The following is a 14,228-nucleotide window of genomic DNA, read 5'->3' on the forward strand; positions in this document are numbered from 1 at the left end:
GGCCATAAACCTCAGTTTCTGAGTATACTGAATGGAGTTAAACAGCCTAGAATTTTCTCCATAAATGGTAGTTGAATCTGGCTTGTTTTAAAAACCTGGTGTAGGAATTCAAAAGACACAGACCCAGGTCAGGTCTGGGCTTCCACAGCCACTGTTTCTTGAAAGTAATGGGAGAGCGAGACCCTGCTAGGAGGAGGGGAGCTGTCCACTGCCGCGGTGCTGATCCGTCCACCACTCAACCCTGGGCAGGAGCCCAGAGTCTTCCCAGTGCTCAGGACCCCTGCTAACCTCCAGTCAGTAATAGTGGGGGAGTAGGGACAGACATGGGACAAGAAACTGCGAGAAACCGCCCTTGTTGAAGATTCTAGTCCTGGAGATATAAGACAAGCTCCAGTGCTCCACTGTAGCTCAGAGACAGGAAATGAACAGAAGCCAGACATCCTTAGAAGTCAGTCCAAACTCAGAGAAGCCATTGTTCATGGAGCGGTTCAATGCCTCACAGTCTAACACTCAGGAAGATCAATCACACACTTCTGTCCTCGTGGAGCCTGTACAGGTTGCAAATAAAGAAGTTGCTGCTGCCATGGGCAGGTTTAATGGATTTTCAAGGCAAAGTGCAAACCTCCCTGGCTGGCTGTGTGGGCACGGTGAGTTCCAGTGGAGAGGAATGGCTCTATATTTTGGCCAGGTGGGATCTAGCTGGACTGTAGCTCCTTCTGTACACCCAGTTGTGGGGGCAGCTGTGGTGTGGTGGCAGAGCCCTGGGCTGGGGCCAGGGAGGGGATGGGAATTGCAACCCAGACTTACCATGACTATCTGTGAGAACTTGGGCAAGGTGCATAGCTGCAAGACCCTATCATCTCACCCACAGGTGGGATGGCGATTCCTATCCTATGAACTCTAAGTGGAGAAATGAATGTAAAGTGCTCCAAAGAAGGCCCGACCCACAAGGAGCTCTTGAGTTTACATGTGTCACACTGACGTCTTATACCACCCAACTGATGGTCACACCAAGGATCCTGCTTGTGAAGGAAGGTAGAGGAGGGCAGGATAGGAGTGATGGTTGATGAACATCATCAGAAGTGACCAAATCTGGGAGCAGAACAGAGTTGCATGATTACATGGATAGCATCCACATTCCTTCCCTCCTTTACTGAAGTCCTGGGCACACGGATTAACTTTTTAAACCTCAGTTTCCCCATCTGTATAATGGTGGTAACTATAGCCTCTCTGATATAAGGTTGCTGTGAATAATGAGTGAGATTAGGTAGACAGACTGTCTGGATCATCACCAACCTTCGATAAATGTTCTTAGCATCATGAGTCCCATCAGACAGAGGTACCTCATCTCTCCCAGGAGACCACCAGCCAAGACTGCCAGGCAGCAGGCTCCCTCTTCTTTCTGATGGGCCTACTTCCTTATATTTCTGGTCTGTGGGGCCTGGTTTCAGCCATGGAGACTCAAGAGTGGCAAAGATCTTGTCCAGACAGCCAATTCCCCTTCTCCAGGCTAATAGCAGAAGCCTGATGGTCCTGTTGGAAAAACTGTTCAGTTTCTTCTGTTCACCTAGCTTGAAGGCTGAGCCAGGAGTCTGCATGAAAGGCCTGTCTTGAGAGATACCACCACAGAGGTAACCACTCTGGAAGTGAGCTGATGCCAGCAGCAGAGAGGACATTGGTGACATTCCGGTTTCTGTTCAGCTTATATAAATCTTTCACCTGTTTTTAAAGATCGCCATGGAAAGGACCACCTCTCACTGTGAGTATATGTGCTCTGTGTGTGTGTGTGTGTGTGCATGTGTGTATTCAAGCACACATGTGACAAGTCTTGTGTGATCAATATAGTATCACAGTGGAAAGAACATGGTTTTTAACGTCCAATAGATAAGGCTTCTAATGTTGGCTCTGCCATCTTAATTCATTCTGCCCTATCTATTGATGCCCACCTGGAGCGACCTTGAACAAATTGTGGGTCTTTCTGGGTCTTGGCTCCTTCACATGTCAAGACAGACTCATGACACTCATGCTGGAGGGTTGTGGTAATGATTCCCTACCAAAGGTATATGCACCTGCCACTATGTTGAACTATATTCAACTATCTGAAGGGATGAGGCTCAGTTCTGGTTTTGAATATGTCCTTGGGGCCCAGTTGCAGTATTTAATGACTCATGTTAACACTGTCATGAACATCTCATCACTTCTCTCAGGTCAGAGAAGTAGTCAGGCATACAGATCTGTTCACAGTGTGACACCCACCCCTCTAAGGATAGGCTCTGCACCCTGACATCTCATGTCCCCTGACCAGATGTGCCAGATGCTTGAGTTCACTCACAAGAGGCAGAGGGGGCCCAGCATCCAGGCCTGGACAGGCACAGGCATCTCCCCTTCTGGTGACTATGACCTTACCGTTGGTGTCTGGGGCTCTGTTAGGACCTGCATCCAGTGATGCCCAGGTTGGCTGAAGCCATGGGGGTTGGGTACCTGGTCACCATGGAGGCCTCCTTCAGCCTCCCTAGGAGCAGGAAATATTGTTCACAACCAAAAGAAAATTAACTATTCTCTAGGAAACTGAATTAAAGTATTCTGAGTATCTTTCTGGCATTTTAATCTTTCAATATTGCCTTTAAGAATTCAGAAGGCAGGGATGCCTGGATGGCTCAGTGGTTGAGCATCTGCCTTCGGCTCAGGTCATGATCCTGGGTCCTGGGATCAAGTCCCACATCATCTCCCCATGGAGAGCCTGATTCTCCCTCTGCCTATGTCTCTGCCTTTCTCTGTATGTCTCTCATGAATAAATTTAAAAAATCTTAAAAAAGAATTCAGAAGGCAAATTCAAAATGATGTGTGTGCATGTATGTGAATGTTCACTGGCTATTTGCTCTTGGACCTGGTTACATGGCCACTGATATCATTTTAATGTTGCTAAGTTGAGATGCTTTCAAGTTCCTGACCAAGGAGACCTTCAGAGCTTGCAGAAGGGACCAATCTATGGACCTACTGATACCTACTTCCTCCCTTACCAATTCTCTCCTGTGTGCTCTTTGAGCTTCAGTGTCCTTTTCTTGTCATTGTGGCAATGATTAAATAAAGTGTGATAATGTTGAATGTGTCCTGTAAATGCCGAAGTGCTCTGGGCTTGGCATTGTACTAGTTAGGGCTTGGCATTGTACTTCCTACACATGCTGGTGACCAGTCAGCGTGTGCCTCCAGGCCAGAACATCAGGCCACTATTGGAGGATGTGCTCAGGTGATGAGCAGACATCCAGCTGGCCCAATGGCCCACTTCTCATTGAGCGTGCTCTCCAGGCATACTCACAGATCATCCTCATTGGAGTTACCTAAGGAGCCCACTGACAATGCAGAGCCCCAGACCTGCTGACTTGGAAACCCCAAGTATGACCCCAAAATCCCAATCTTTAACCAGCACCCATGTTTATCAGGTGAGTCTGCCAAACACCAAAGTGTGAGACTCATGGGCCCAATGGTGCTCCCAGAAATGTATTCCTTGATTCATTTACTTTACAGCAGTACATGGACACCTAGATCATGCCAGGGGCTGTGTGTGGGGAGCCCTTGGGAGCAGGAGATTCACAGGTGAACACCTCACTCTCACGTCACACACCAAGTATCTAATGAAGACACCTACCCAACCCTGAATTCTGTGGGCCCCACCAGGGGGCCAAACGATGCATAGACTGCTGGTATTCGGCTCTGTCTCCTCCCCCGGGAGGCAAGGCTCTGCACACACCGGAGCCTTGCCGGAGCTTTGAAAGGTAAAGAGGGAAACTGGGACTCAGCAAGGTTGCCCAGGGTCCTAGGACAGCGGTGGTGTGGTGGTAAAGGTTCAATCAGGCTCTCAGGGTTGAGGAGGGAAGCCCTGCTCCACACACTTTCCCTGCAGGGTTTTAGTAGACGGACAGAAGGGCCACCATCTCCGTGCACCTTCCTGACGGTAGGCTCAGACCTTGCATGTCCAGAGTCCCTGAGGCTGCCACCAAGCCATGCCACCCGCCATCATCCCCTTTTTCTGAAGAGCTTTGGCACATTATGTCATCCAGGTCCTTCATAAATTGGAACTTGCTGTCTCACCAGACCCAGGGCAGATGGTGTGTGGCTGACAGATGGCTGCAGCTGGAACTCGGGCCGGGAATGCTGAGCCACACCACGGCTCTGCCGAGGCTGGCTGTGGATGGACAGGCTGGCCCAAGTGTGCATGCTCGGAGTCAGATAAAGGGCTCTGCTGGCTGAGGGGATGCCCAGAGGTTGTCGCAGCGAGCCCCGGCATCCCCCCAGCATCCCCCCGCAGACTTGAGCAGCTCTGGCTGAAAGGTGATGGGAAGAGAGCACCACAGGTGCCCTGGAGCCAGGCCCTTGGTCACGCAGGATGGAGGAATGTGGGTTCCTTCGCTCTCTGCCCTCTGGGCCGAGGCAGCCACCCCGAGTTCCCCCAGCGCAGCCCGGAGAGGGAGGAGCGCCCCCGCCCTGCGAGGCTCAGCCGGGCCCTCCACGTCCAGGTCTGGCTGGGCTGCTGCTCGGCCTGGGACAGGTGGGACCGAAGCGTGCAGGTGCCGGGGCAGCCGGCCGCCTTTCTCAGACAGACTTCCAGGACCCAGCCTGTCTCGGACACCCGGAGGGGAGGGCTGGAGGGGCGGGGAGCGACCGGGAGCCAATCACCTGCAGCGGAGCCTTCAGGGCTGGTTCTCGGGGTGTGAGTGTGTGTGTGTGCGCGCGCGCGCATCAGCGGGGATTTCTGTGATAGCAGCAGCCAGATTCCAGAGAGCGAGAGAAGAGGAGGGGGGAGGACCACGGGAGGGGAGGGGAGGAGAAAGATTGGGGGTGGGAGAGGCAGACGGAGAGAGCAGCAGCGGGAGAGGGCAGAGGAGCGCAGCCCGGGAGAGCGCGCGGGAGAGCGCGCGGGCGCGGGCGCGGGCGGGACCGCAGAGCCGGTGGTTGCGCGGCGGCGGCGGCCGGCGAGGGGAGGGATGGGGTGAGGGCCGCGGGGCGCACGGCGGCGGGGGCCGGGGGGCCGGGGGGCGCGGCGGCGGCGGGGGCGCGCCATGGCGACGGGTGGCGGGCCCTGAGCGCCCGCGGCGGGCGCGCACCATGAACTCGTGGGACGCGGGCCTGGCGGGGCTGCTGGTGGGCACGATGGGCGTCTCGCTGCTGTCCAACGCGCTGGTGCTGCTGTGCCTGCTGCACAGCGCCGACATCCGCCGCCAGGCGCCGGCGCTCTTCACCCTGAACCTCACGTGCGGCAACCTGCTGTGCACCGTGCTCAACATGCCGCTCACGCTGGCCGGCGTCGTGGCGCAGCGGCAGCCCGCGGGGGACCGCCTGTGCCGCCTGGCCGCCTTCCTCGACACCTTCCTGGCCACCAACTCCATGCTCAGCATGGCCGCGCTCAGCATCGACCGCTGGGTGGCCGTGGTCTTCCCGCTGAGCTACCGCGCCAAGATGCGCCTCCGCGACGCCGCGCTCATGGTGGCCTACACGTGGCTGCACGCGCTCGCCTTCCCCGCCGCCGCGCTCGCCCTGTCCTGGCTCGGCTTCCACCAGCTGTACGCGTCGTGCACGCTGTGCAGCCGGCGGCCGGACGAGCGCCTGCGCTTCGCCGTCTTCACGGGCGCCTTCCACGCGCTCAGCTTCCTGCTGTCCTTCGTCGTGCTCTGCTGCACGTACCTCAAGGTGCTCAAGGTGGCTCGCTTCCACTGCAAGCGCATCGACGTGATCACCATGCAGACGCTCGTGCTGCTCGTGGACATCCACCCCAGGTGAGGGGGGGGGCTGGGGGAGGGTGGGAGGGCCCCTGGTGGGAGGTAGGGGGTCCCTGTGCGCCCCCCGACGCCCCAGCGTGCAGCCTCGGGCAGGTCCCTTGGCTATGGAGCCTCCATTCTTTCTTCGGGAAGCTCAGGTGGAAGGGGGGTGGGAGGGACCGGAGCTGCGGGTCTTGAGACAGGGGCTTAGAGCATCCACAAAGCAGGGCCACCAAAAACGTGGGTGAGATGGTATGTACGTTTTTTGAAGCCTCGGAAGAAAGCGGCGTCAGGACTTTGCTGGATCGCTTATCCTTCTTCCGTGTGTTTGTGGATTCCACCTTAGCCAGCATGCGGAAGGCAGGCAGTGGTCTCTGCTGGCTGCTTGAGTCCTTTAAAAGGCTCCACGCGGGCCCTGAGAGTGTGGCTTAGGCGCCCGGGGAGCCCCTCGAGAGCTCTTGGAGTGAGAATGTGCTGCTCCTCTGGGTCTTTCCTTTCTCTGGTGTCTGATGCTGCCTCTGTCTCCTGATCCTGTGTGTGAGAGAGTCCTCGGGCTGCACCTTCCTCTGTGGGTCCTGAAAGGAGCATCTAAGGGAGCTGGAGGAGGGGGGATGTCTCTTCCCACCCTCGCCAAATGGCACTGTCCTGCGTCTCCCAGACTTGGAGGTCGGAGGCCCCTGCAGAGGGGCAGTGTCACCCACAGGGCTCCTGGCACAAAACTTGCCCACACCACCTCCCGCTCACCTGGCTGCCATCTGAGAAAGGGAGGTCGGGGTGGGCAGTTCAGGTGCAGGTACCCCCTGGGAACTCCCGCCATACCCTGGAGCACCTCCGGGAAGAAAGGAAGAAACTCTTAGCTGAGGTGTCCTGAGCTCACCTGGGTTTTCCTTATGAGGCTAGCAAATCAAGGAAGGAAATGGCTGGTGGTGTCTCTAAGGACTGTTCTTCTGTATCTCAACGTCCCAGGGAAGGGCAGGCTTCCCTTCTGTCACCCAGGATCCTATGGTACCGGGCTTTGGCTTCCATATGGCACAGAAAGTGAGGTAGACAGAGAGTTCCTTGAGGGGGGGGGCTGGGGGCAGTGAGAGGGAGCTGGGTCCTTAGCATGCGAATGCCCCTCCCCGCCCGGGGAGAAGCAAGCTCATGGCTGAGGGGGACAGACCGGATGTGTCGGTCTGAGCAAGGGTTCATTCAATGTGAGTCATTTCTGCCCATGAGAAACAGAAAGAAGAGCCCTTAAACTTCACTGTGTCTGCACGTGCAGAGGGAGGCATGTGTGCGTTCATTGTTTCTCCCCAGAATGACCCTTCCTCATTACGTGCTGGGCTGAAGCTTCCAGCCTTCCAGTCTTCTCCATGGGACCATGGACAGTGTGTTATATGAATGACCAATAGCACAAGGACACCAGGGCATATGAACAGTCGCGTGTGTTCATGTGTAAACTGCATGTCTAACGGACGGGCCAGCACATGTGCACCTGTCACAGGTGACATGCCTGCGCACACTGCCCACAAAGATCTAGGCTCACTCCCTGCCCGTGTCTGTTTATGGTTCAGTGTCGCTTATGGTAATATTGTGCAGTCACAACTGCATCTCCCGGGGTGTGGGGACCTTGCTTTAGAAGGTGCATCCCTAGGACTTGACCGGGGCTCTTTTAGAAGCAATAGGCCATGTTGCTGAACAACCAGGACTAGAAGGATTCCTATGGCGGGGCCCTCCCACCAGGAGTCTAAGCAGAGAAGGGGTTGAGCCAGGAAAGGAATCAGTTCTCATTCAGACCAGTCACAAATCCCATCCGTGCTGCCCATCCATGTTCCAGAACAGGAGTCAGCCCATTTGGGATATAGGGCCGTCTCCACTCTTGCACAACTTGCAAATCTGTCACCGACTCCAGGCCGCTGCTCTGCTGCCCTCCAGTCTCCTCTGTTCCCTCTGTTCCCCTCTGGGGGAACCCTGACCTCTTCTAAGCCCCAGGATGCTTTCAGGAGCCCCTTCTCCCAGTGCCATGGGTCCCTGGGGCACCAAGGAACAGCGCTAGTCTGCACCGGGGAGGGGAAGGGCTGCTGAGGCAGGGATGGCCCCCGGCCAGTTCAGACAGGCTCCGCTGGCCGAGGGCTGGCCTGAGGTGACAGCATAATGGGCAGCTGTGACAGCACTGTCCCTTCAGTGAACCCAGCCTGCCTTCTGTGCGGAGCCGGGTCCCCAGAGCAAGAGGGTGGGTGTTGGGCCACAGAGGAGGGCACCAGCTTCCTGACAGCTGATCCACAGCCTGTTTTCTTGGCAGCCCCAAACTCTTCCTCCCCACAAATGAGAAATTGCGATCTAGCTCTGTCGGATGGAGAAGGCTGCCCCTCGAATGTCCAAGCCCTAGGCACAAAGGCTCTAGAAAGATCAGCCAAGGCTCCTGGGCTGGTTTGGTGCTGACAGCCAGGGGCACCTGGGGATCAGCAGAAGCCAGGCCTCCTTATCTGGACAGCCAGGGCAGCAGGTGGAGTCTTTGGTCGCTGGAAGTTTTCTTTAACAGCCACCACACTAATGGCCTCCTGGGACTTAATTAGAAGGGACCGTTCTGAGTTCCCTGAGGCCCAGGGTGACGTTTGTCAGAAAGCTCCCTGTCGGTGTCTGCTCTTCCCACAGAGTGTTTAACGCCGCGAGAGGCAGGCTGGACTCCTTTGTTTCAATACTGCCAGAAGATCAGGGACCCTCTGTTTTAAATTAAATCTGTCCTGGGAGGCATTCCCCACTCCTGTCTTCCTAAGGTGGCTTTCCAAGTTGCGACATGCATAAAGCAATTAGGAATTGCTAATATTTTTTTCCCACCTGGTCCTCCAACTGCTCAGTTTGCTACATTCTGTTCTCCCAAACCACAGCTCTGGACTAGGAATAGTGGGTCCTCTCTCTGGTGCTGCCAGAGGCGTGGGCTTTCACCTGTGTGGGACATAGGTGGGGCATCGGGGCACCGAGGTGGCCTCCCTGCTCTCCCCATTCAGCTGGGGGTCTGCCGCTCACTGGCACGGGTCTGTGATTTCACAGTTGGTGAAGCACACTCCTCCTTGTGACCAGGGTCTACTGAGGGTTGGCTAGGTGCCCGCCCAGGGGGCATCTGACCTGTGGCATTGGAGATGGAAGGGCCCACGGAGACAACCTCACTGTGCCCTTGGCTTTACAGGGGAGGAAACTGGGAAACCCAGGGAAGGAGGGGAGGCCACTTGTCTAATTTAACAGATCAAGGATGTGGCTCGAGCCAAAATGTGTGTCCCGTTCTGCCCCTAAGATTTATGGATGGGACAAAAGTGCAAATAGAGGCTCACCATCTATATAAATATTTAGAAGTTCTAAATTAAGCCTACAAACTGTTAAATGAAATATGTTCTGTCCTCCTACCTTGACAAGTATACATTTAAAATGCGCTGCAAGGCTGGGTTCAAATTTAGACTTCTCGGGCTCCGTGGAGTTCAGCCCCATCCGTGGTGGGGGGCGCCGAGCACACAGCCCCTGCCTCTCCTCCCAGCCCTGGCTCTACCCAGCACGGCGAGGAGCCTCCCCCCTCAGCCTCGAGCCGAGCACACATGGCCCTGTCCACCCTCGGGGAGATTGCCTGTTCACGTCCTAGAAGCAGGATCGGGGCATCTAGGGGGGAGTTCTGTGTTCCGCGTACTTGGGGCCTGACGTAGAATGGGCGACATGGGCTCTGGGTGGGCATGTGAAGTCTTCAGTTCGTGGGGAGGGGCATCGTCCTCTCACCGTCCGTCCAGGGCCCAGCACAGGGCCCCCCTTTTGTGAGATCTGAGGACACGAATTTTCACACTAGTGTCCCGACCACAAACTCAAGGTCTGCTCCCCCATTGGTCAGCCTGTTCCCTTGCCTTTTGTTTTGTTCTTTTAAAAGCCAGGAAACAAATCTGGATTACCCTGGGAGCACTTGGAGCATGCGCTCTGGACCGTCTGCTGTCATCTGGGGCCCATTCAGGGCTCAGACCATTGTGTTGGGCCTGGAGGTGTCTGGGACTAGAAGATATTGGCCGTGATTGCCTCATTTATTCACTTCAGATATTCCCAGCCTTCTCTGTCCCCTCTGCCATTTATTGACGCCTACCAGGGAACATCTCTTTGGCCCCACATGTCACAATGCCAGAAAGGCCGTCTCTTTGTCACAGGAAAGCTCTGTGTCCTGCGGCAGCCCTCGGGAACCCCCACGCTGATGTGCTTGCTTGTACTCTGGTCGAATGTTGCTGGCCAAGGGAAATTGGAGCCCCTCACCCTATGAATCTACAGATTCAGCCTATAAGTCTGAGGACTCCCGCTGCTACTCCTGTGCCCAGAAATATCTGGAGAATGCATTAGTGTGGCTAGACGCAGCTTGCTTCTTGCTCTGGGATCCTGCAGAGGGCAGTGGGATCTGGGGGAGATACCCCAGATCCTGAAGTCAGGAGTCCTGGTTCTGTCCTGAACTCATTGTGGGACCCTGGACATGGCATAAACCCTGCTGGCCCTCTGTGTCCTCATCTGCAAATCAAACTGTAGCTCACAGGGCTACAAGATTTCAAAGAGCTCAGTTTTGCAAAGCTATGGCGGGGGAAAAATGAGAGCAAGTGCAGAGCGATTTTATTATTTTGTCCTGGGTGCAGGCGAGCTGCTCTCATATTGTGCTTAACAATAATGATAAGCAAGAGGGTTGCATGGCCACCCTGCCCTCCTTCTGACATCCTCCCGGCCTCACCTGGAAATCAGGAGATCTCTGGGCAGGGGAGATGGATCCATCCTCTTGCAGGTGTTCAGGGAAGCAGCACTGTGGTTCCTGACCAGGAGTGCCAGTAATGGGGCGCTGGCTCTTCCAGCATCTCACTCTCTAGGGGAGGGAGGCCCATTGCTCTCTGCTTTGAGCCTCATTTTCTCCGTCTGTGAGCTGGGTTGGGTAGATGAGGGGGTTCCCCATACTACACGTGACTGTGTGACTGTGGGGTCTAGCCAGTCTGTCTCAGAGCAGAGACATGACTAGGCCCATGTGGATGCTAACCCAGACACAACATCCACCACCCCCGTGGTATGCAGGAGTCATTAAGACAGCTTCCACTGGGTTCCTGGAGGCGAGAGAAGGTCACAGAGCCAGCGCAAGAGTCAGGAGTCAGCTCAGACCTCCTCTGGAACAGCCCTTGGTTGCAGCTATTTCTTCCTGTCTGTCTCTCACAAATGCACAGGGCAGAAAGAAAAACTTTTGCAATGGGAGGGAGCCCTGTGGTTTTGGAGTTCAAGATAGTACTGGAACATAGTAATTGTTCAATAATCATGTTGAAGAGATTATAATCACGGTTGCTATTTATTGAGGGCTGAGTCAGGCACTGTCCTAGGTACATTTTGGATGTTAATCTCAGTAAGACCCTATGAGATAGATACTCTTAGAACTATCATTTTATTTTATTTTTTATTTATTTATTTTTTTAGAACTATCATTTTAGAGATGAGGAGGCTGGTGAACAGAGAGGTTGTATAACTTGCCTAAAGCCACGCAGAAATTAAATGGTGGAGCCTGGGTTTGAATCCAGAAGCCGGGCTCTGTTGCCACATGCTTCCTACCACACCATTAACATAAAAGAACTCCAGGCTAGTGGAAGCTTTCATGGCCTTTCATCCATCGACAAGACTTGCTTTGTTCAATCGGCTCAAGGTTTCTAAGGCTCACTTTAAAAAGTCTGTTTCAGAACAGGTTTCTCCCATCATCTCTTTTGAGGAGGTCACTTAAATGATCGAGACTTAATTTTCTAAGATGTCTTTTTAAGGGTTCATCACTTCGTACAACACACACTGATTAAGGGGTTTCTGGATGTTAGATGTTGAGCTTTGCACTGCGGGCAGCCACAGATATAACATGTCTGCAGAGAGCTTGTGATTTAATTCTTCCTCCTGTACAAAGCTTTGCAAGAACAGTTAAAATTATTCCCCATAGATTTTTACAGTGTACAGTCATGACGTTGATCATTCTAGCCTGTACAGTGTCTACTTTATTCTTGTAGGGTCAATGAAATGTGTCTGTTTATCCTCCCGAAGACTTCCAAAGCTTTTACCAATATCTGCTTTTAAGTCTGCATTGTGTCATTAAGAAAGGACTATCTGGCACAGCAGGGAGAGGGGAGACAACTGGGTGGTCAGCTCCTCGGCAGTGAGCTCAGTCCCTGCGGGGAGTGCCGGAGGGAGCTCCTCACTCCTCAAGAGCTTGGGACCTGATGAGTGATTTTTGTCCCTGACAAATGGTAGCTCCAGTTATGGCTATTATGAAATTCCCCATGGATCAATGAGGAACCAGATTCAGAGAGATTGAGTGACTTCCCCAAGGCCACATAGCAAGGAGGGCAGAGCTCGGACTAGGACATCTAATCCAGAGCTCTTTCACTCATTAGGGTTATTCTAAAGCATCTGAGAAATGGACAACATCGTCGGGGTCACAGATTGGAGGGGGGCCCAGTGCCATCATCAGCTTCCTTGGGGTACCCTTGTTTAGGCATTTATATGAATCCCGTACTTTTTTTTTAGGAGAGGCCTAGAATGCTCTACTTCTCTCATGGGGTGAGTGTGCCGCGATGGCTCAGGACACCCAGCTCATGTCCCAAATCTCTAGCAATTCTCAACTCAATTACATGAATGTTTTGGGGGAAATAATATTAAAACAAACGGGCCTATGTTATGGAGAATATACCAAACATGCTGCACCCTAGGGTGACCATAGTCCTGGTTTGCTGAGTAGTGATAGGGCTCTCCTAGGACACAGGACTTTGAGTTTTAAAATAGGACAATCTCAGGCAAACCAAGATAAATCGGTTATTTCACTGCACCCAGACCTCCTGGGTGAGGACCTGTACCTTCTCTCCATGCCCACCCATATCATGCACACGTCACAGGAGCCAGAAGACGTTGGTAGAAGACTCTGCAGAGACCCAAGTATAAATGGAGAGCAAGGAGATTAAGACTGACTTTTGCTGTGTGACCTCAGGCATAACCCCCCAGTCCTCCTGTTCCATCAGCTGTATTCTTCAGGTTTTCTGGATAAGATGATGCCCTGGTGCCTCCCAAAGGGTTTGTGAAGAGTCCCCCCCCCCCCTCCGACACACACACGCACACTAGTTGGGAGATGACACTGAAGCCTCCAGAGTCAGATGGCCTGGGTTCAGATCCTGCCATCACTTAGGGCAACCAACTGTCCTGGTTTGCTCTAGGTGGAGGGGGTTCTCAGATGTGGAATTTTCCATTTTAAAACAGGGCCAGTCCCATGCAAAGCATCCAGGATGCAAGACTTTCAGTGCTAAAACCAGGACAGTCCCGATTACCCAGGACAAGTTGGTCATCCTATCACCACTCACCACTACTCACCGGCTGTGTGGCCTTGAGCAAGTTGCTTAACCTCTCTGTGCCTCATCTGCTTATCCAAAAAATAAAAAATAAAAATAAAAAAAAATTATAGTTGTATCAGTCCTCAATATATAAAGATGTTGAGAGCTTCAAATAAACCGACACCCATGAACCTCCATCAAAGTATCTAAAATGGGATGGATTAGTCTCAAGAAATGTGAGTTGTTATTAATATTAGTTATTAGAAATGAATTAGTAATGTGATTTCATTTTAATAATTTTACAACCAGTGTGAAACCTGCTTGTACCAAACCAAACTCCAGCTCCCAACTCTACATTCCAAGTCAAGGAGGAAAAGTCCTGCAAGAATTTCAGGGACTTCAATCTAATCTAATGTGGAATTGTCCATCTGTGATCAGAAATATGGTGAAGAAGAGCTCTGATTCGGTGTTAAGATGATAGTCTTTGTGGAAGGAAGGGGAGGCTGCCCTGGCATTAATGCTGCCTGTGAACCCAGCTCATGCACATTCTCTCCACTCCTTGCCTTCCTTGAACAGACTGGCCTAAATTTGGAGTGAGGTCTCTGCAGCACAATGGGCCTCGTTCTTGCCAGATTATCTCCACTTCCTGGGCAACTCAGTCTGTGGTCTTTCTCCTTGTTCATTTTTGGAATGATGTGATTTATTTTAAAAATAAACAGCAGAAACACCTGCCCACATGGAAACCCATGGGTTGGAGCACGTGGAACCTTGTGGCTGGACCTGCCCCTTGGGCTCTGACAGTGGCAATGGACAGCTCGCTGGTGCTCATGAATTACCCCGTGGCTACAGGAAAGGGTGGCATGAACCACTTCTCTCAGTTGGTGGGAGATGTGAGTTCTCAAAAGGCCTTGGAGCAAGTAGAGTCAGGATGAGGATGTGGTTAGAAGCATAGGCAGCAAGCTCCTGATTCCATCCTCAAAGCTGTGTCCCTGATTTCCCAGAGACCTGAGAGTCTTAGCTTCACTGAGCTTGGTCCCTGAAGGAGCCAAGTGACTTCACCCTGTGACCCCATAAGATAGGGTCTGTAGCTCCAGACAGGGCTGAGGCTTTGGGATGGAAGACACAGCGCTGAAAGCTGGAGGAAAGGAATCCC

General features: G+C 53.2%; 1 protein-coding gene across 2 annotated transcripts in view; it reads left to right on the forward strand.

Annotated features, from left to right (window-relative positions):
- The first annotated feature begins 4,838 nt into the window (after positions 1-4,838).
- GPR26 (G protein-coupled receptor 26) overlaps positions 4,839-14,228 on the forward strand; it is a 30,577-nt gene continuing 21,187 nt past the window's right edge. Inside the window, exon 1 of one of the 2 annotated variants that reach the window (XM_072740318.1) lies at positions 4,839-5,771. In XM_072740318.1, the coding sequence (XP_072596419.1) occupies positions 5,104-5,771 (668 nt within the window). In that variant the 5' untranslated portion in view covers positions 4,839-5,103. The remainder of the gene's footprint in view (positions 5,772-14,228) is intronic. The other variant, XM_072740317.1, reaches the window with a different exon arrangement.

Source organism: Vulpes vulpes, chromosome 15 (genome assembly GCF_048418805.1).
Source record: "Vulpes vulpes isolate BD-2025 chromosome 15, VulVul3, whole genome shotgun sequence".
Classification (NCBI taxonomy): Eukaryota; Metazoa; Chordata; class Mammalia; order Carnivora; family Canidae; genus Vulpes; species Vulpes vulpes.